This window comes from Dama dama, chromosome 19, assembly GCF_033118175.1.
Source record: "Dama dama isolate Ldn47 chromosome 19, ASM3311817v1, whole genome shotgun sequence".
Taxonomy (NCBI): Eukaryota; Metazoa; Chordata; class Mammalia; order Artiodactyla; family Cervidae; genus Dama; species Dama dama.
The window spans coordinates 52879494-52901568 of record NC_083699.1 but is presented as its reverse complement, the minus strand read 5'-3'; the positions used below and the strand labels follow the sequence as shown (position 1 = coordinate 52901568).

The window sequence follows — 22075 nt, the reverse complement described above, 5'->3', positions numbered from 1 at the left end:
GTAATATTTATTGAAATCTATGTTTTTAAAGGATATTAAGTTATGCACTTGGAATTGTTCAATGAAAGAATTAAAAAATAGCTACAAATTTCATTCTTCATAACTTAACAGCTATTTTAAGTGAAACTTTTATTTTAAAATATTTTTATTTTAAATTTCTAAGTCATTTAAATTAAAAAAATAAAAGCTTATAATTTCTTCCTGTGTAATCTATTTAGGAGTGGCCAATCAGTGGAGGAGCTTGGAACCTTGGCACACAAACATATCCAGAAATCATTATTACTGGGTAAGTGGTTGTGATTTATGAGTTTGTCAATTTATCATCAAAAATATTTCATTGAATATTCACACTTTTCCATAATTCTGCTCTAGTAATGCTGACAGTTTAAATAAAAATATAAGACACAGCTTCTGTCCAAAGATTGTAACCTTTATAGAAGAGTCAAACCATTGAAAAACATAGCTATATAACAATAAATAAGTATAGACTATAAGACCAGATGAAGGTCAAAGATAGAAAAATCATGAAAAATTAGTCAATGAAGAGTTTTTGTAGAATTCATAGACTATTAGCCTTGGAAAGGTCCTCATCAGTATCTCTTGATTCCTTCCAAATCTAGGAATCACTGCTCTGTATCCCCATTAGGTGGTTATTTAAAGTATACTTCAAAACTTATAGCACCAGAAATGTTATTACTTCCTGTAGCAGTCCACTTCATGCTCTAATATTAGGAATAAAAATAGAAACATAGCAACACACAAGATAAGATTTAAAAGATAATAAGGGACTCTGTTTGGGGATATAGAATAGATTTAATTTTCCCTATTCTTCCCACTAAGTACAACTAAACCCCCTGGATATTATGTATTTAAAAATATTATATGATTGAAAAAGATGAAGAGACGTCACACTGGCTAGGGCCCCAAAGACCCAAGGAATGACATGGAGGTGAGTTTCCTGTCTTTTGTTTTTGTCTCATATATCCAAGAATTGGAACTGAAAAAGCTGGCAACCTGGAACTTCCAGTGGGCACAAACCTGAAAGGCCCAACAAAAGCTAGCTCTCTCTAGCCAACAAGATGAGGAGAGGGGCAGCCTATCAAGAAAAAAAAGTTTTAGAAAATAATCTTTCTACTGCACCTAACCACCACAGGAAAAAACTGTGGCCCCCACCCCAACCCATTTCATCTAAGATTGAGTGGGGAGCCTGGACTTCTACCCTCATCAGGCCACAACAGTTTACCTCAACTTACCCCAACTCAGTCTCTGAGACTGAGCATAGGTCTGAGTAGCGAGCTGGGACTTTTAACTCTGCTGAGTGGTAATGAAACTCATCACCTGTGGTGACAGAGATCATATGGGGAGACAGAATCCCCAGCACTGCCCAGCAGTAATGAGGAGCCATATACCCTCCCCTTTTTGTGTCAGTAGAAGTCCACTGGGGAAGGAGAAAAGAATAGGGCTGAAAAAGTTCATAAAGAAATAATGATGAAAACGTCCCAAATTTGGCAAAAGACATGAACCGAGAGATTGCAGAAGGTGGGTGAGTCACAAGAAGTCCGCAAGATACATGATAGTCAAAATACTGAAAACTAAATTCCAAGGGGAAAAAATCTTGAAACCAGCAAAAGAGAAATGACACTTTTACCAACAGGGCAAAACTAATTTGAATGAAGGCAGATTTCCCACTAGAAAACATGGAGGCTAGAGGAAACCTGAATCTTTCAAGTGCAGAAAGAAAAGAACTGGCAACTTAGAATCCTATACCCAGCAAAAATATCTTCTAGAAATTAGAAATTAATACATTCTAAGATGAAGGAAACTAAGAATTTGTCTATATCAGATCTATCAAAAAGAATCCCAAAAGGAAGCTGTCTAAACAGAAAGCAAATGATAAAAGAAGGAACCTTGGATTATGAGGAAGGAAGGAAGCCCACGGTAAGTAAAAATCTGGGCAAATACAATAGGCTTTGTTGCTTTTGAGTTTTTAAAATTATATTTGATGATTGAAGAAATTATGGTTTGATAATATTGTTAATACTATGGTTTTATTATATTGTTTGATGTGGTTCTACATATGTATAGAGGAAATATTTAAGGCAATTATAAATGGGCAAGGGTAAACTGGTATAAAGAAAGATAAAGTTTTTATGTGCTAAGTTGTTTCAGTCATGTCCAACTGTGTGCGACACCTATGGACTATAGCCTGCTAGGCTCCTCTGTCTATGGGATTCTCCAGGCATGAATACTGGAGTAGGTTGTCATGCCTTCCTCCGGGAGATCTTCCCAAACCAGGTATCAAACCTGCATCTCTTACATCTCCTGCCTTTACAGGCAGGTTCTTTACCACTAGTACCCCTACTTACCTTAAAATGGTAGTATGATAACATCAGTAGACTATGATAAGTTAAATGAATGTACAATGCAGTGCCTAATGCAACCCTGTTTAAAAAAAAAAACTGGGCTAAGAGATATACTCAAAACATTACTGACTCATAAAAATGGATGTACTAGAGGGGGAGCCAAGATGGCGGAGGAGTAGGACGGGGAGACCACTTTCTCTCCTACAAATTCATCAAAAGAATAACTGAACGCAGAGCAAACTTCGCAAAACAACTTCTGATCGCTAGCTGAGGTCATCAGGCGCCCAGAAAAGCAGCCCATTGTCTTCGAAAGGAGGTAGGACAAAATATAAAAGATAAAAAGTGAGACAAAAGAGCTAAGGACGGAGATCTGTCGCGGGAAGTCTTAGGCGGCATTGCTTGGGGTAGGGTCCGGGCCTGAGTGCCCTGAGGACAATCGGAGGGAGCTTCTGTGAGTTGCCAACTTGAACTGTGGGAGACCAAAAGAGAGAGAGTAAATTAACCAGCCCGAACACACTGTCGGCCGTTCGCAGAACAAAGAGACAGAAAATCCAGAGAAGAGCTCGCAGGCTGCGGACCGGCCCAGCCCCGCCGGAGGCAGGAGGCAGGGGGTAGGGGAAGGTCGCGGCGAGACACAGGGCGCAGGCACCCGACCGGCGCGGGCGGGGACTGGGGCTGGGGACGCGGAGGGCAGAAGGCGCACGCACCCGACTGCCGCCAGTGGAAACTGAGACTGGGTCAGTGGAAGGAAGTGGGCGTGCCACACCTGGGGAGAGTGCGCCCACCAAGCCCCTGCTTGCCTGGACCGCTCTGACGGGGAAGGCACTGAGAGCAGGCGCAGCTTTTCGTTCCGCGCTTTTGTGGAACACCCGAGGGCTGGAACCTCGCGCAGCGCGGGGTGCACTCCATATAGAACAGCGGGGAACCTGAGCAGCGCAGACGGAGAAAGCAGCGTCAGCCCGTCCCCGCGGCGCAAGCCCGTCCCCACAGCGCCAGCCCCTCCCCGCGGCGCCAGCCCCTCCCCGCAGAGCGACGGAGCTAGCTACCTGAATAAGAGTCCTCCTCCGCCCGCCTGTGTCAGGGCGGAAATGAGGCTCTGAAGAGACCGGCAAACAGAAGCCAAATAAACAAAGGGAACCGCTTCAGAAGGGACTGGTGCAACAGATTAAAATCCCTCTAGAAAACACTGACTACACCGGAAGGGGCCTGTAGATATCGAGAAGCGTAAGCTGGAAGGAGGAGCTATCTGAAACTGAGCCGAACCCACACTGACCGCAACAGCTCCAGAGAAACTCCTAGATATAATTTTACATTTTTCTTTTTGTTTTTTTTCTTTTTTCATTTTTTCTTTTTTATTATTTCTCTTTTATTTTCCTTTAAAATCCCCTATTACTCCCCCATTACTCCTTAAATTTCATTTCCATAGATTTTTACGATTTTTTTAATTGGGGGGAAAAAATTTTTTTTTCTTTCTTTTCTTTTTTCTTTTTTTTCTTTTTTCTTCTTTTTTTCTTTCCTTTTTCTCTTCTATTTTCTATTTTTCTTTTTCTCTTATTTCTTTTAAAGTCCTCTAGTACTCCTCTACTACTCCTTAATTTTCATTTTCAATACACTATAACCTTACAAAAAAAAAAAAAAGAAGAGAAGCCCTATTTTTAAACCAAAGATTATTCTTTCCCAATCTTGACTCTCTGTTTTCTACCTCAGAACACCTCTATTTCCTCCTTTCCCCTTCTCTTCCCAATCCAATTCTGTGAATCTTTGTAGGTGTCTGGGGTATGGAGAACACTCTGGGAACAGACAGCTGCGTAGATCTGTCTCTCTCCTCTTGAGTCCCCCTTTTTCTCCTCCTGCTCATCTCTATCTCCCTCCTCCCTCTCCTCTTCTTCATGTAACTCTGTGAACCTCTCTGGGTGTCCCTAACGGGGGAGAATCTTTTAGCCATTAACCTAGAAGTTTTCTTATCAGGGCTGTATAGTTGGAGAAGTCCTGAGACTACAGGAAGAATAAAACTGAAATCCAGAGGCAGGAGACTTAAGTCCAAAACCTGAGAACACCGGAAAACTCCTGACTACATGGAACTTTAAGTAATAAGTGACTGTCCAAAAGCCTTCATACCTCACTGAAACCAACCACCACCCAAGAGCCAATAAGTTTTAGAGCAAGACATACCACGCAAATTCTCCAGCAACGCAGGAACATAGCCCTGAACATCAACATACAGGCTGCCCAAGGTCACACCTAACACATACACCCATCTCAAAACTCATTACTGGGCACTCCATTGCTCTCCAAAGAGAAGAAATCAAGTTCCACGCACCAGAACACTGACGCAAGCTTCCCTAACCAGGAAACCTTGACAAGCCAATCCTCTAACCCCACCCACTGGGTTAATCCTCCACAATAAAAAGGAACCACAGACCTCCAGAATACAGAAAGCCCACTCCAGATACAGCAATCTAAACAAGATGAAAAGGCAAAGAAATACCCAACAAGTAAAGGAACATGAAAAATGCCCACCAAGTCAAACAAAAGAGGAGGAGATAGGGAATCTACCTGAAAAAGAATTTAGAATAATGATAATAAAAATGATCCAAAATCTTGAAAACAAAATGGAGTTACAGATAAATAGCCTGGAAACAAAGATTGAAAAGATTCAAGAACTGTTTAATAAAGACCTAGAAGAAATAAAAAAGAGTCAATTACAAATGAATAATGCAATGAATGAGATCAAAAACACTTTGGAGGGAACCAAGAGTAGAATAACGGAGGCAGAAGATAGGATAAGTGAGGTAGAAGATAAAATGGTGGAAATAAATGAAGCAGAGAGGAAAAAAGAAAAAAGGATCAAAAGAAATGAGGACAACCTCAGGGACCTCTGGGACACTGTGAAACGCCCCAACATTCGAATCATAGGAGTTCCAGAAGAAGAAGACAAAAAGAAAGGCCATGAGAAAATACTCGAGGAGATAATAGCTGAAAACTTCCCTAAAATGGGGAAGGAAATAGCCACCCAAGTCCAAGAAACCCAGAGAGTCCCAAACAGGATAAACCCAAGGCGAAACACCCCAAGACACATATTAATCAAATTAACAAAGATCAAACACAAAGAACAAATATTAAAAGCAGCAAGGGAAAAACAACAAATAACACACAAAGGGATTCCCATAAGGATAACAGCTGATCTATCAATAGAAACCCTCCAGGCCAGAAGGGAATGGCAGGACGTACTGAAAGTAACGAAAGAGAATAAGCTACAACCTAGATTACTGTATCCAGCAAGGATCTCATTCAGATATGAAGGAGAATTCAAAAGCTTTACAGATAAGCAAAAGCTGAGAGAATTCAGCACCACCAAACCAGCTCTTCAACAAATGCTAAAGGATCTTCTCTAGACAGGAAATGCAGAAAGGTTGTACAAACGTGAACCCAAAACAACAAAGTAAATGGCAACGGGACCACACCTATCAATAATTACCCTAAATGTAAATGGGTTGAATGCCCCAACCAAAAGACAAAGATTGGCTGAATGGATACAAAAACAAGACCCCTATATATGCTGTCTACAAGCGACCCACCTCAAAGCAAGAGACACATACAGACTAAAAGTGAAGGGCTGGAAAAAAATATTTCATGCAAAGGGAGACCAAAAGAAAGCAGGAGTCGCAATACTCATATCAGATGAAATAGACTTTCAAATAAAGGATGTGAAAAGAGACAAAGAAGGACACTACATAATGATCAAAGGATCAATCGAAGAAGAAGATATAATAATTATAAATATATATGCACCCAACATAGGAGCACCACAATATGTACGGCAAACACTAACGAGTATGAAAGAGGAAATTAATAGTAACACAATAATAGTGGGAGACTTTAATACCCCACTCACAACTATGGATAGATCAACTAAACAGAAAATTAACAAGGAAACACAAACCTTAAATGACACAATGGACCAGCTAGACCTAATTGATATCTATAGGACATTTCACCCCAAAACAATCAACTTCACCTTTTTCTCAAGTGCACACGGAACCTTCTCCAGAATAGATCACATCCTGGGTCATAAATCTGGTCTTGGAAAATTCAAAAAAATTGAAATCATTCCAGTCATCTTTTCTGACCACAGTGCAGTAAGATTAGATCTCAATTACAGGAAAAAAATTGTTAAAAATTCAAACATATGGAGGATAAATAACACGCTTCTGAATAACCAACAAATCATAGAAGAAATCAAAAAAGAAATCAAAATATGTATAGAAATGAATGAAAATGAAAACACAACAACCCAAAGCCTATGGGACACTATAAAAGCAGTGCTAAGGGGAAGGTTCATAGCATTACAGGCTTACCTCAAGAAACAAGAAAAAAGTCAAATAAATAACCTAACTCTACACATAAAGCAACTAGAGAAGGACAAAATGAAGAACCCCAGGGTTAGCAGAAGGAAAGATATCTTAAAAATTAGGGCAGAAATAAATGCAAAAGAAACTAAAGAGACCATAGCAAAAATCAACAAAGCTAAAAGCTGGTTTTTTGAAAAAATAAACAAAATTGACAAACCATTACCAAGAATCATTAAGAAACAAAGAGAGAAGAACCAAATTAACAAAATTAGAAATGAAAATGGAGAGATCACAACAGACAACACTGAAATACATAGGATCATAAGAGACTACTACCAGCAGCTCTATGCCAATAAAATGGACAACTTGGATGAAATGGACAAATTCTTAGAAAAGTATAACTTTCCAAAACTGAACCAGGAAGAAATAGAAGATCTTAACAGACCCATCACAAGCAAGGAAATCGAAACTGTAATCAAAAATCTTCCAGCAAACAAAAGCCCAGGACCAGATGGCTTCACAGCTGAATTCTACCAAAAATTTAGAGAAGAGCTAACACCTGTCTTACTCAAACTCTTCCAGAAAATTGCAGAAGAAGGTAAACTTCCAAACTCATTCTAGGAGGCCACCATAACCCTAATTCCAAAACCAGACAAAGATGCCACAAAAAAAAAAAGAAAACTACAGGCCAATATCACTGATGAACATAGATGCAAAAATCCTTAACAAAATTCTAGCAAACAGAATCCAACAACATATTGAAAAAGATCATACACCATGACCAAGTGGGCTTTATCCCAGGAATGCAAGGATTCTTTAATATCCACAAATAAATCAATGTAATACACCACATTAACAAATTGAAAGATAAAAACCATATGATTATCTCAATAGATGCAGAGAAAGCCTTTGACAAAATTCAACACTCATTTATGATTAAAACTCTCCAGAAAGCAGGAATAGAAGGAACATACCTCAACATAATAAAAGCTATATATGACAAACCCACAGCAAGCATCACCCTCAATGGTGAAAAATTGAAAGCATTTCCCCTGAAATCAGGAACAAGACAAGGGTGCCCACTCTCACCACTACTATTCAACATAGTGTTGGAAGTTTTGGCCACAGCAATCAGAGCAGAAAAAGAACTAAAAGGAATCCAGATAGGAAAAGAAGAAGTGAAACTCTCACTGTTTGCAGATGACATGATCCTCTACATAGAAAACCCTAAAGACTCTAGCAGAAAATTACTAGAGCTAATCAATGAATATAGTAAAGTTGCAGGATATAAAATTAACACACAGAAATCCCTTGCATTCCTATATACTAACAATGAAAAAAACAGAAAGAGAAATTAAGGAAACAATACCATTTACCATTGCAACAAAAAGAATAAAATACTTAGGAGTATATCTATCTAAGGAAATAGAAGACCTATACATAGAAAACTATAAAACACTGATGAAAGAAATCAAAGAGGGCACAAACAGATGGAGAAACATACCGTGTTCATGGATTGGAAGAATCAATATTGTCATAATGGCTATTCTACCCAAAGCAATCTATAGATTCAATGCAATCCCTATCAAGCTACCAATGGTATTTTTCACAGAACTAGAACAAATAATTTCACAATGTGTATGGAAATACAAAAAACCTCGAATAGCCAAAGTAATCTTGAGAAAGAAGAATGGAACTGGGGGAATCCACCTGCCTGACTTCAGACTCTACTACAAAGCCACAGTCATCAAGACAGTATGGTACTGGCACAAAGACAGAAATATAGATCAATGGAACAGAATAGAAAGCCCAGAGATAAATCCACGAACCTATGGACACCTTATCTTTGACAAAGGAGGCAAGAATATACAATGGAAAAAAGACAACCTCTTTAACAAGTCGTGCTGGGAAAACTGGTCAACCACTTGTGAAAGAATGAAACTAGAACACTTTCTAACACCATACACAAAAATAAACTCAAAATGGATTAAAGATCTAAATGTAAGACCAGAAACTATAAAACTCCTAGAGGAGAACATAGGCAAAACCCTCTCTGACATAAATCACAGCAAGATCCTCTATGACCCACCTCCCGGAATATTGGAAATAAAAGAAAAACTAAACAAATGGGACCTAATGAAACTTGAAAGCTTTTGCACTACAAAGGAAACTATAAGTAAGGTGAAAAGACAGCCCTCAGATTGGGAGAAAATAATAGCAAATGAAGCAACAGACAAAGGATTAATCTCAAAAATATACAAGCAACTACTGAAGCTCAATTCCAGAAAAATAAATGACCCAATCAAAAAATGGGCCAAAGAACTAAACAGACATTTCTCCAAAGAAGACATACAGATGGCTAACAAACACATGAAAAGATCCTCAACATCACTCATTATTAGAGAAATGCAAATCAAAACCACAATGAGGTACCATTACACGCCAGTCAGAATGGCTGCTATCCAAAAGTCTACAAGCAATAAATGCTGGAGAGGGTGTGGAGAAAAGGGAACCCTCTTACACTGTTGGTGGGAATGCAAACTAGTACAGCCACTATGGAAAACAGTGTGGAGATTTCTTAAAAAACTGGAAATAGAAGTGCCATATGACCCAGCAATCCCACTTTTGGGCATACACACTGAGGAAGCCAGATCTGAAATAGACACATGCACCCCAATGTTCATCGCAGCACTGTTTATAATAGCCAGGACATGGAAGCAACCTAGATGCCCATCAGCAGATGAATGGATAAGGAAGCTGTGGTACATATACACCATGGAATATTACTCAGCCATTAAAAAGAATTCATTTGAATCAGTTCTAATGAGATGGATGAAGCTGGAGCCCCTTATACAGAGTGAAGTAAGCCAGAAAGATAAAGAACATTACAGCATACTAACACATATATATGGAATTTAGAAAGATGGTAACGATAACCCTATATGCAAAACAGAAAAAGAGACACAGAAATACAGAACAGACTTTTGAACTCTGTGGGAGAAGGTGAGGGTGGGATGTTTCAAAAGAACAGCATGTATACTATCTATGGTGAAACAGATCACCAGCCCAGGTGGGATGCATGAGACAAGTGCTCGGGCCTGGTGTACTGGGAAGACCCAGAGGAGTCGGGTGGAGAGGGAGGTGGGAGCGGGGATCGGGATGGGGAATACGTGTAAATCCATGGCTGATTCATATCAATATATGACAAAACCCACTGAAATGTTGTGAAGTAATTAGCCTCCAACTAATAAAAAAAAAAAAAAAATGGATGTACTAAAATAATTCAAATAGCCCATAGGAAAGATGGTGAAAAATACAGTGACAATAGAAGAGGAAAAAAAGTGTTATTATTGAAATTTTAAGGCTTAAATGTAAATGGTCTAAATACATTAGTTCAAATGCACTGATTGGCAGAGTGGATTAAAAAATATAACCAAACTGCATGCCATTAACAATACACTCACTTCCAATATAATAGTATCACCAGGTTAAGAGAAAAAGGACAGAAAAATACTTCATAAAAGAGTCAGTGGAGAGTGACATCAGCAAGATGTCAAAATAAGTAACCCCAGACCTTGTCCTCCCACAGGTACACAGATTTAACAACAATATATGGTCTAAAACCCTTTAGGAAAACTGTAGAAACCAGTTAGAAAATCATAGTATCCCAGAGGAGCTCAAAGCCAGGAATAACCACTCTGAAATGGGTGAAAACAATCATTTTATTTCAGCTGTGTCAGCTCCCCCCACAAATTGGCACAGCTCATGTTCAAGGAAGAATTGAATAAGAAGGAAGTTATGGACTAGACTGTGCATCCAATGTTCTTGCTTTCCAAGGGACTTCCAAAGAGACTAGTTTTTATTTCCCCTCAATCAGAATACTGATGGAATCTGGATGTCCGGGTATCCACAGAAAACGAGAGAGAGCTCAATGGCTTGTTGAAATGCCAAGATACTTGCAGTACTACAGACATAATGGATGGAGCAAGAATGTGCAAGCTCCTGAAAAAAGAAACCAGCAAACCTCTATAGTTGGGAAATTATACACACAATCCCAGAGAAGATGCATCCCCACTGAAGGTTTGAGAGACCCCAAAAAGCTTGGTGAAGGTCTTTCCCTGTATAAAGCCAGTCGTGGCTGTATTTTCAAATGCTAAATTCACAACATAAAATAACAAGGCACATTAAAAAAAATAGGCAAACACAGCCCAATCAAAGGAACAAGATACATGTCTAGAAACTGACCCTAAAGAATTTGATATCTGTGATTACATGACAATTCAAAATAATTGTCTTAAAGAAACTCAGTGCATGACCAGAGAACACAGGCAGACAAGTAAACAAAATAAGGAAAGTGATGCATGAGTGAAATTAAAATATTAACAGAGAGATAGAAACTATTAAAAAGAACCAGAAATAAATTTTTAAGTGAAATGATACAATGACTGAATTGAAGATTTTACTGGAGGGGATCAACAGCAGATTTAATCAGAAGAAAGAACCGGCAAATTTGAAGATATAAGAAATACTGAGTGAGAGGGATAAAAGTTAAAAGAATGGGACAGAGGAATTATTTGAAGAAATGTTGGCTAAAAACTTCTCAAATCTGAGGAAGTAAATGGACTTCCATATTCATTGGATATGTATCAGAATACTCCAGTGAGGATAACCCAAGGAGGACAACACTGAGACACATTATAAACAAATTATCAAAGTCAAAGAAACAGTCTTAAAAGCAGCAACAGAAAAGCTACTCATTATGTGTATGAAAACTTACATGAGATTATCATTGGATTTCTCAGCGGAAATATTATAGGCTTGAGGGGAGTAGGATGATATATTTAAAGTGCATTAAGAATAAAAGAAAAACCAGCTATGAACACTGTATCTGGGAAATTGTACTTCAAAAATGAAGGAGAAATAAAGGCCTTCCAAGATAAACAAAGGGCTTCCCTGATAGCTCAGTTGGTAAAGAATCCACCTGCAATGCAGGAGATCCTAGTTCGATTCCTGGGTCAGGAAGCTACCCTGGAGAAGGGAAAGGCTACCCACTCCAGTATTCTGGCCTGGAGAATTCCATGGACTGTATAGTCTATGGGGTCATGAAGAGTCTGACACAACTGAGCGACTTTCACTTTCACTAAGATAAACAAAAACATTTATTAGCAGTATACTTGCCTCACAAGGATTGCTAAAGGGAGTCCTTTGAGTTGAAATGAATGAACACTAGACAACAAAATGAAAGCATATGAAAATATAAAGCTCTCTGGTAAAAGTAAATACATAGACAAAAACAGAATCCTGAAACACTGTAGTGGTGGTGAATCACTTTAAATTCAGGTGCTTTTTCTTTGTTTATTGAGATGATAATGGTTTTTCTTTTTCAATTTGACAGTGTAATGAAATATATATGGTGATTGATTTTTTTTTTTTTTTTGGTGATTGATTTTTAAGAATGTTTAACTGGCATCACATTTCTGGGATAAACCACACTAGTTTTATGATTATTATCCTTATGCTTTTTAAATTAGATTTGCTAATATTTTGTTGACAGTTTTTTTCCTTACATCTATGCTCAAGGGATATTAGTCTGTCACATTTTCTTTTCTTGCCATGTTTTTTCCTGGCTTTGGTGTCAGTATAAACCTGACCTCATGAAATGTGTTGGGAAGTATTCTGTACTCTGTGGCTCAGTGGTAGAGTCTGCATGCAGTGCAGGAGACCTGAATGTGATCCCTGGGTGGAGAAGATTCCCTGGAGAAAGGATAGGCTATCTACTCCAGTATTCTTGCCTGGAGAATCCCATGGACAGAGGAGCCTGGTGGGCTACAGTCTTTGGGGTCACTAATAGTAATTCAAGTTTTTATACAGTTCGAACAATTATGATTTTTTAATTGACCATACTTAATGCTAATTTATTTCTTATCTAGGCATGCAGATGGATCAATCAAGTTTTGGGATGCATCTGCAAGTAAGTTTTACATTTTTCCTTCTATTGTAGAAAAAAAACTTGGTTGGTATTTACTCATAGCCATTTACCACTTTTTAGTTTGGACAGTTAACATTTTAGATACATATTTAGCATACACGTATCATTGTGTTACCAAAATGTATTTCCTGTAATACTAAATCAGTTTAAAGTATTATTTCTATTGTACTTTTTTTCTATGATATAGGCAGAACTGAAATCACGCTTTATTAGCAACCTATTATAAGAGGTAAGGTACGTTGAAAAAATGTACCAAATTATTCATATGTCAAAGTAACTCTGCTCAAGGAATTTCCTTCACTTCTTCACTCTATGGTCTTGGAAAAGTGCTTTTGTCCTACTAGTCTTTATTTTCCTTTGCTGCTTGTCTACCAAGTGCCTGAGAATCAAAAGAAATAATTTGATAAATGTAAATTTTCTTTTGAAATCTTGAGAATTACATAATTTAAGGACAAAAAGCAATCTGCTCAATATTTAAGACTTGATTATACCCATACATACCCTTCAGAAAATTTATAGGGCAAACAATAAGGTAAGAACTCTAAATGTAGTGCAACCCAAGTTCTATTTGATATTGGAAATGGGAGATTTATTTGAACCAGGTAGATTCAGAAATGGGGTAACATTTAGTGTGAATTTTGGAAGATAAGATTTTGATAGGACTAGGAGGAGAGAATAAGTGAGTAATGTCTCCTAACTTTGTGAGGATGAGTAATCATCAAGATGGAGATAACTCTTCAGAAATAAGAATACAGGAGAGTTCTGGAGGTTTGAGTTTTGTTGGAACACCAGGAAATTCAAGTAAAAATGTCCATCAGTTAGGAAGAACAGTTAAGAATGGTATATAATGAAGAAGCAGCACTAAAGTGATACCTGAAGCTATAGAAGTAAACTGAGAAAGACTGTGATAAACAGAAAAGCAGGGGAAGAAAGATGAATATTAATAACAGTCTTAGTCTGCAAGCTCGAGTCCTTTAGCAGTGGAACAAAACATCAACAAAGGAAAATTATGAAAAGATTTAAAACCATGAATTCTGAGGCCCCTTTCTGATCTCACAATAAAGAACAGTTGATCAAGGAGAAATTCCAAAGGATGACAGTTTTTTATTTTGATGAACCTTTTCATGTAAATCTGAATTTGTTCCATGAACACAATTAATTGCACAGTGATATCTTTGCTCATTTCATACCACCTCAAAGTTACTCTTATCTTTTTAAATGTGAGAAGTAAATGTAAACCTAATGACTTAAATGCATGCCACCCTGAAAGCATACATTATAATATTTTAGGAAGTTAACTTCTAAATAAAGTATTTTATTATACTCAGAACATATATTGTAAAAGTTTGCAGCATGTTTAATATTTTTACTGTAATCCATTATAACAGCATGTCTTCAAATCAGTGTATGTTATTGGAGAAATATCAGTGTGCCAGTTTTGTGGGATAGGGTCCAGTACAGGAAATGAAGTTATATTTAATTTGAATAGATATGTGTACTGTTGACCCTTGAATAACATGGGGGTCAGTCAGATTGGCTGTACCAACCCTCTACATAGTCAACTCTCTACCCATAACTTACAGTTGGGGCATAATTTGTAGTTGGCCCTCACTTACAGTGTTCCTCTGTATCTGTGATTCAGCATCTGAGGATTCAGTCATCCTCAGATTGTGTAGTACTATAGTATTTACTACTGAAAATAATCTGAGAATAAGTGGACCCATGCATTTCAAACCGGCATTATTCAAGGATCAGCTGTATTCATCTTCAGTTGCTGAGTAAGAAAGGAGAGATAAGAAAGCCTTCCTCAGTGATCAATGCAAAGAGAGGAAAACAATAGAATGGCAAAGACTAGAGATCTCCTCAAGAAAATTAGAGATACCAAGGGAACATTTCATGCAAAGATGGGCATAATAAATGACAAAAATGGCATGGACCTAACAGAAGCAGAAGCTATTAAGAAGAGGTGGCAACAATACACAGAAGAACTGTACAAAAAAGATCTTTATGACCCAGATAACCATGATGATGTGATCACTCACCTAGAACCAGACATCCTGGAGTGAGAAGTCAAGTAAGCTTTATGAAGCATCACTACAGACAAAGCAGATGGAGATAATAGAATTCCAACTGAGCTATTTAAAATCCTAAAGATGATGCTGTGAAAATGCTGCACTCAATATGACAACAAATTTGGAAAACTCAGCAGTGGCCACAGGACTGGAAAAGGTCAGTTTTCATTCCAATCCCAAAGAAAGGCAATGCGAAAGAATGTTCAAACTATGATACAATTGCACTCATTTTACACACTAGCGAAGTAATACTCAAAATTCTCCAAGCCAGGCTTCAGCACTAAGTGAACCATGAACTTCCAGATGTTTAAGCTGGATTTAGAAAAGGCAGAGGAACCAGAGATCAAATTGCCAACATCTGTTGGAGCATAGAAAAAGCATGAGAATTGTAGAAAAACATGTACTTCTGTCTCATTGACTATGCTGAAGCCTTTGACTGTGTGGATCACAACAAACTGTGGAAAATTCTTCAAGAGATGGGAATACATGTAAATCCATGGCTGATTCATATCAATGTATGACAAAACCCACTGGAAAAAAAATAATAATAATTAAAAAAAATGGTAAAAAAAAAATAAAAATAAAAACTATAACACACTGACTGAAAAAATTGAAGATGACACAAACAAACAAAAAAAAAAAGAGATGGGAATATCAGACCATCTTACCTGCCTCCTGAAAAATCTGTATACAGGTCAAGAAGCATCAGTTAGAACTGGACATGCAACAACTGATTGGTTCCAAATTGGGAAAGGAGTACGTTAAAGGCTGTATATTGTCACTGTGCTTATTTAACTTATGTGCAGAGTACATCAGGCAAAGTGCCAGGCTGGATGAAGCACAAGGTAGAATAAAGATTGTGATTGAAATATCAATAACCTCAGATATACAGATGATACCACCCTTATGAGAGAAAATGAAGAGAAACTAAAGAGCATCTTGATGAAAGTGAAAGAGAATATTGAAAAAGCTCACTTAAAACTCAGCATTCAAAAAACCAAGACCATGGCATCTGGTCCCATTGCTTCATGGCAAATAGATGGGGAAACAATGGAAACAGTGACAGACTTTATTTTCTTGGGCCCCAAATCACTGCAGATGGTGACTACAGCCATGAAATTAAAAGATACTTGCTCCTTGGAAGAAAAGCTATGACAAAACTAGATAGCATATTAAACAGCAGAGACATTTCTGACAAAGGTCCATCTAGTCAAAGCTATGGCTTTTCCAGTAGTTATGTGTGGATGTGAGATGGGACTATAAGAAGTATGAGCGCCAAAAAATTGATGCTTTTGAACTGTGGTGTTGGAGAAGACTCTTGAGAGTCCATTGGACAGCAAGGAGATCAGTCAGTCCTAAAGGAAATCAATCCTTAATATTCACTGGAAGGACTGATACTGAAGCTCCAATACTTTGGCCACCTGATTCTAAGAGCTGACTCACTAGAAAAGACCCTGTTGCTGGGAAAGATTGAAGGCAGGAGGAGAAGGGGATGACAGAGGGATGAGATGGTTGAATGGCATACCAACTCAATGGACATGAGTTTGAGCCAGCTTCAGGAGATGGTAACGGACAGGGAGGCATGCTGTGCTGCAGTCCATAGGGTCGCAAAGAGTTGGACATGACTGATTGACTGAACACAGCAAATTACCACAAGTTAGCAGTTTAAAACAATACCCATATATTGCTTCACAGTTTCTGTGTCATGAATCTGGGTCAGATTCTTTGGGTTCTTTGCTCAGGTCTGCTGCTGCTACTAAGTCACTTCAGTCGTGTTGAACTCTGCGACCCCATAGACGGTAGCCCACCAGGCTCCCCTGTCCCTAAGATTCTCCAGGCAAGAATACCGGAGTGGGTTGCCATGTCCTTCTCCAATGCATGAAAGTGAAAAGTGAAAGTGAAGTCGCTCAGTCGTGTCTGACTCTTAGCGACCCCATGGACCGCAGCCTACCAGGCTCCTCTGTCCATGGGATTTTCCAGGCAAGAGTACTGAGGTGGGGTGACATTGCCTTCTCTGTTGCTTGGGTCTAAGAGACTGAAATTGAGGTGTTGGCTAGTCTGCAGCTCAGAGTTCTCTTCCAAGCTCATGTAATTGTTGGCAGAATTCATCTTCTTGCAATTTTAAAACTCATGTCCAAAACAATCAATTTCACCTTTTTCTCAAGTGCACACAGAACATTCTCCAGAAAAGATCACATCCTGGGCCATAAATCTAGCCTTGGTAAATTCAAAAAAATTGAAATCATTCCAGTCATCTTTTCTGACCACAATGCAGTAAGATTAGATCTCAATTACAGGGGAAAAAAAAACTATTAAAAATTCAAACATATGGAGGCTAAACAACATGCTTCTGAATATCCAACAAATCATAGAAGAAATCAAAAAAGAAATCAAAATATGCATAGAAATGAATGAAAATGAAAACACAACAACCCAAAACCTATGGGACACTATAAAAGCAGTGCTAAGGGGAAGGTTCATAGCATTACAGGCTTACCTCAAGAAACAAGAAAAAAGTCAAATAAATAACCTAACTCTACACATAAAGCAACTAGAGAAGGACAAAATGAAGAACCCCAGGGTTAGCAGAAGGAAAGATATCTTAAAAATTAGGGCAGAAATAAATGCAAAAGAAACTAAAGAGACCATAGCAAAAATCAACAAAGCTAAAAGCTGGTTTTTTGAAAAAATAAACAAAATTGACAAACCATTACCAAGAATCATTAAGAAACAAAGGGAGAAGAACCAAATCAACAAAATTAGAAATGAAAATGGAGAGATCACAACAGACAACACTGAAATACAAAGGATCATAAGAGACTACTACCAGCAGCTCTATGCCAATAAAATCAACAATTTGGAAGAAATGGACAAATTCTTAGAAAAGTATAACTTTCCAAAACTGAACCAGGAAGAAATAGAAGATCTTAACAGACCCATCACAAGCAAGGAAATCGAAACTGTAATCAGAAACCTTCCAGCAAACAAAAGCCCAGGACCAGATGGCTTCATAGCTGAATTCTACCAAAAATTTAGAGAAGAGCTAACACCTATCTTACTCAAACTCTTCCAGAAAATTGCAGAAGGTAAACTTCCAAACTCATTCTATGAGGCCACCATAACCCTAATTCCAAAACCAGACAAAGATGCCACAAAAAAAAAGAAAACTACAGGCCAATATCACTGATGAACATAGATGCAGAAATCCGTAACAAAATTCTAGCAAACAGAATCCAACAACATATTGAAAAAGATCATACACCATGACCAAGTGGCCTTTATCCCAGGAATGCAAGGATTCTTTAATATCCGCAAATCAATCAGTGTAATACACCACATTAACAAATTGAAAAATAAAAACCATATGATTATCTCAATAGATGCAGAAAAAGCATTTGACAAAATTCAACATCCATTTATGATAAAAACTCTCCAGAAAGCAGTAATAGAAGGAACATACCTCAACATAATAAAAGCTATATATGATAAACCCACAGCAAACATTATCCTCAATGGTGAAAAATTGAAAGCATTTCCCTTAAAATCAGGAACAAGACAAGGGCGCCCACTCTCACACTACTATTCAACATAGTGTTGGAAGTTTTGGCCACAGCAATCAGAGTAGAAAAAGAAGTAAAAGGAATCCAGATAGGAAAAGAAGAAGTGAAACTCTCACTGTTTGCAGAAGACATGATCCTCTACATAGAAAACCCTAAAGACTCTACCAGAAAATTACTAGAGCTAATCAATGAATATGTAAAGTTGCAGGATATAAAATTAACATACAGAAATCCCTTGCATTCCTACACACTAACAATGAGAAAACAGAAAGAGAAATTAAGGAAACAATGCCATTCACCATTGCAACAGAAAGAATAAAATACTTAGGAGTATATCTATCTAAAGAAACAGAAGACCTATACATAGAAAACTATAAAACACTGATGAAAGAAATCAAAGAGGACACAAACAGATGGAGACATATACCGTGTTCATGGATTGGAAGAATTAATATTGTCAAAATGATGATACTACCCAAAGCAATCTATAGATTCAGTGCAATCCCTATCAAGCTACCAATGGTATTCTTCACAGAACTAGAACAAATAATTTCACGATTTGTATGGAAATACAAAAAAACCTCGAATAGCCAAAGCAGTCTTGAGAAAGAAGAATGGAACTGGAGGAATCAACCTGCCTGACTTCAGGCTCTACTACAAAGCCACAGTCATCAAGACAGTATGGTACTGGCACAAAGACAGAAATATAGATCAATGGAACAAAATAGAAAGCCCAGAGATAAATCCACGAACCTATGGACACCTTATCTTCAACAAAGGAGGCAAAAATATACAATGGAAAAAAGACAACCTCTTTAACAAGTGGTACTGGGAAAACTGGTCAACCACTTGTAAAAGAATGCAACTAGAACACTTTCTAACACCATACACAAAAATAAACTCAAAATGGATTAAAGGTCTAAATGTAAGACCAGAAACTATAAAACTCCTAGAGGAGAACATAGGCAAAACACTCTCCGACATAAATCACAGCAGGATCCTCTATGACCCACCTCCCAGAATATTGGAAATAAAAGCAAAAATAAACAAGTGGGACCTAATGAAACGTAAAAGCTTTTGCACTACAAAGGAAACTATAAGTAAGGTGAAAAGACAGCCTTCAGAATGGGAGAAAACAATAGCAAATGAAGAAACAGACAAAGGATTAATCTCAAAAATATACAAGCAACTCCTGAAGCTCAATTCCAGAAAAATAAATGACCCAATCAAAAAATGGGCCAAAGAACTAAACAGACATTTCTCCAAAGAAGACATACAGATGGCTAACAAACACATGAAAAGATGCTCAACATCACTCATTATCAGAGAAATGCAAATCAAAACCACAATGAGGTACCATTACACGCCAGTCAGAGTGGCTGCTATCCAAATGTCTACAAGCAATAAATGCTGGAGAGGGCATGAAGAAAAGGGAACCCTCTTACACTGTTGGTGGGAATGCAAACTAGTACAGCCACTATGGAGAACAGTGTGCAGATTCCTTAAAAAATTGGAAATAGAAGTGCCATATGACCCAGCAATCCCTCTCCTGGTCATACACACTGAGGAAACCAGATCTAAAAGAGACACGTGTACCCCAATGTTCATACAGCACTGTTTATAATAGCCAGGACATGGAAGCAACCTAGATGCCCATCAGCAGACGAATGAATAAGAAAGCTATGTTACATATACACAATGGAATATTACTCAGCCATTAAAAAGAATTCATTTGAATCAGTTCTAATGAGATGGATGAAACTGGAGCCCATTATACAGAGTGAATTAAGCCAGAAAGGAAAACACCAGTACAGTATACTAACACATACATGTGGAATTTAGAAAGATGGTAACGATAACCCTATATGCAAACAGAAAAAGAGACATAGATGAATAAAACAGACTTTTGGACTCTATGTGAGAAGGCGAGGGTGGGATGATCTGAGAGAACAGCATCGAAACAAGTATACTATCAAGTGTGAAACAGATCGCCAGTCCAGGTTGGATGCATGAGACAAGTGCTCGGGGCTGGAGCACTGTGACGGCCCAGAGGGATGGGATGGGAAGGGAGGTGGAAGGGGGGTTCAGGATGGGGAACACATGTAAGTCCATGGCTGATTCATGTCAATGTATGGCAAAAACCACTACAATAGTGTAAAGTAATTAGCCTCCAACTAATAAAAATAATTGGGAAAAATAAATAAATAAATAAAACTCATGTGATTTGTTTCTTCAAAGGCGTGTGTCTCTAACTTCAGGGAGGGCCTCAGTCTCTCTTTTAAAGGGCTCACCAGATTCTGTTGGGCCTACTAAGGGTAATCTCTATTGGTTAACTCAAAGTCAAATCATTATGTCTGTAGTATTCTTTATTATTTCCATGTCGTATCAAGCTTACAGAAAAATCACAAAAATGTACTATGAAGTGTGTATAGCCTTCAGCAAGATTACCCAAATTTCAGTGTATACATGTGTTCCCTTCACCCACTCTTCTACCATATGCATGCTGTCACTCTATCACTTGCTTGCTTGCACCCTTTCTCTTTTGCCTCCATTTTCTTACACACATGAACATATAAATGTACGTAGCTTTTTGTAACCATTTGAGAGTAAGCTACAAATATGATGTTCTTAACAGTACATGCCCCCCTAAATACTTCAGTGTGTATTTCTTACAAACAAGGGCACTCTTTTATGTTATGAAATCATAGTTATCAAAATCAGGAGTTTAATATTAATATAATACTACTATCTAACTTCCAGATCTTACTCACTTTAGCCAATTGTTCCAGTAATATCTCATTTAGTAAAATAAAATCTCAGATTTTTTGTTGGATTGTAGTAGTCTATCTTTTGACTTTTCTTTAGTCTGGCATGGCTAAGTATTTCATCATTGACATTTTTAGTTCAGGCCAGTTCTTTTGTAGAATCTTTTTCATTTTGAGTCTGACTAATGTTTCTCATGATTGTTTCAGATTGTGCACATTTGGCAGGAACTCCCAGATTTTTAGAAATTTTCTCAAGAATTCTTTGTAGGATCAGAGATCTTAAAATTGTGGAACTATCACCCAGTTCTAAAATGGAAATAATATTCCTCCAAATAAATATTCCTGAAAACAATTCACAGACCAGACTTTTTAGAAATTATAACTGAATGTTTCCTAACACAGAGCCACTCAGAAATGGCCCTTCTAAAAATAATCTAGATCATTCCCAATATTTCTAACTGGTAAATTACAAGTATTTCTCATGAAGGAATGTCTAAAAATTTGTTGAGAGGAATAAACTCTTGAATAGCATCAACCTTTCATCCAACAATCAAAAGGGAAAACAATGAAAAAAGATGTATGGAAAGAGTAACATGGAAACTTACATCACCATCTGTAAAATAGACAGCCAAGGGGAATTTGCTGTATGGCTCAGGAAACTCAGCCAGGGGCTCTGCATCAACCTAGAGGGGTGGGATGGGGAGGGAGATGGGAGGGAAATTCAAAAGGGAGGGGATATATGTATACCTATGGCTGATTCATGTTGAGGTTTGATAGAAAACAACAAAATTCTGTAAAGCAATTGTCCTTCAATTAAAATTTTTTTTGAAAAAAAAGGACTTCTCAATCTTGGCAAAGAAGTAGATTCAGTAATTTCATTATAAACTTCTGAACTCAAGTGTTTTATCAATAAACAAGGATATAAATACTTCACGGGACTCTTCTGAGGAACACATGAGACAGTGCACACAAAG

General features: G+C 37.7%; 1 protein-coding gene across 1 annotated transcript in view; it reads left to right on the top strand.

The window, feature by feature from the left end:
• Positions 1–22075, top strand: part of STXBP5L (syntaxin binding protein 5L) — a 355378-nt gene that overhangs the window by 203089 nt on the left and 130214 nt on the right. The window contains exons 14-15 of the mRNA XM_061167943.1: positions 219–286; positions 12646–12686. Of these exons, the coding sequence (XP_061023926.1) occupies positions 219–286; positions 12646–12686 (109 nt within the window). The remainder of the gene's footprint in view (positions 1–218; positions 287–12645; positions 12687–22075) is intronic.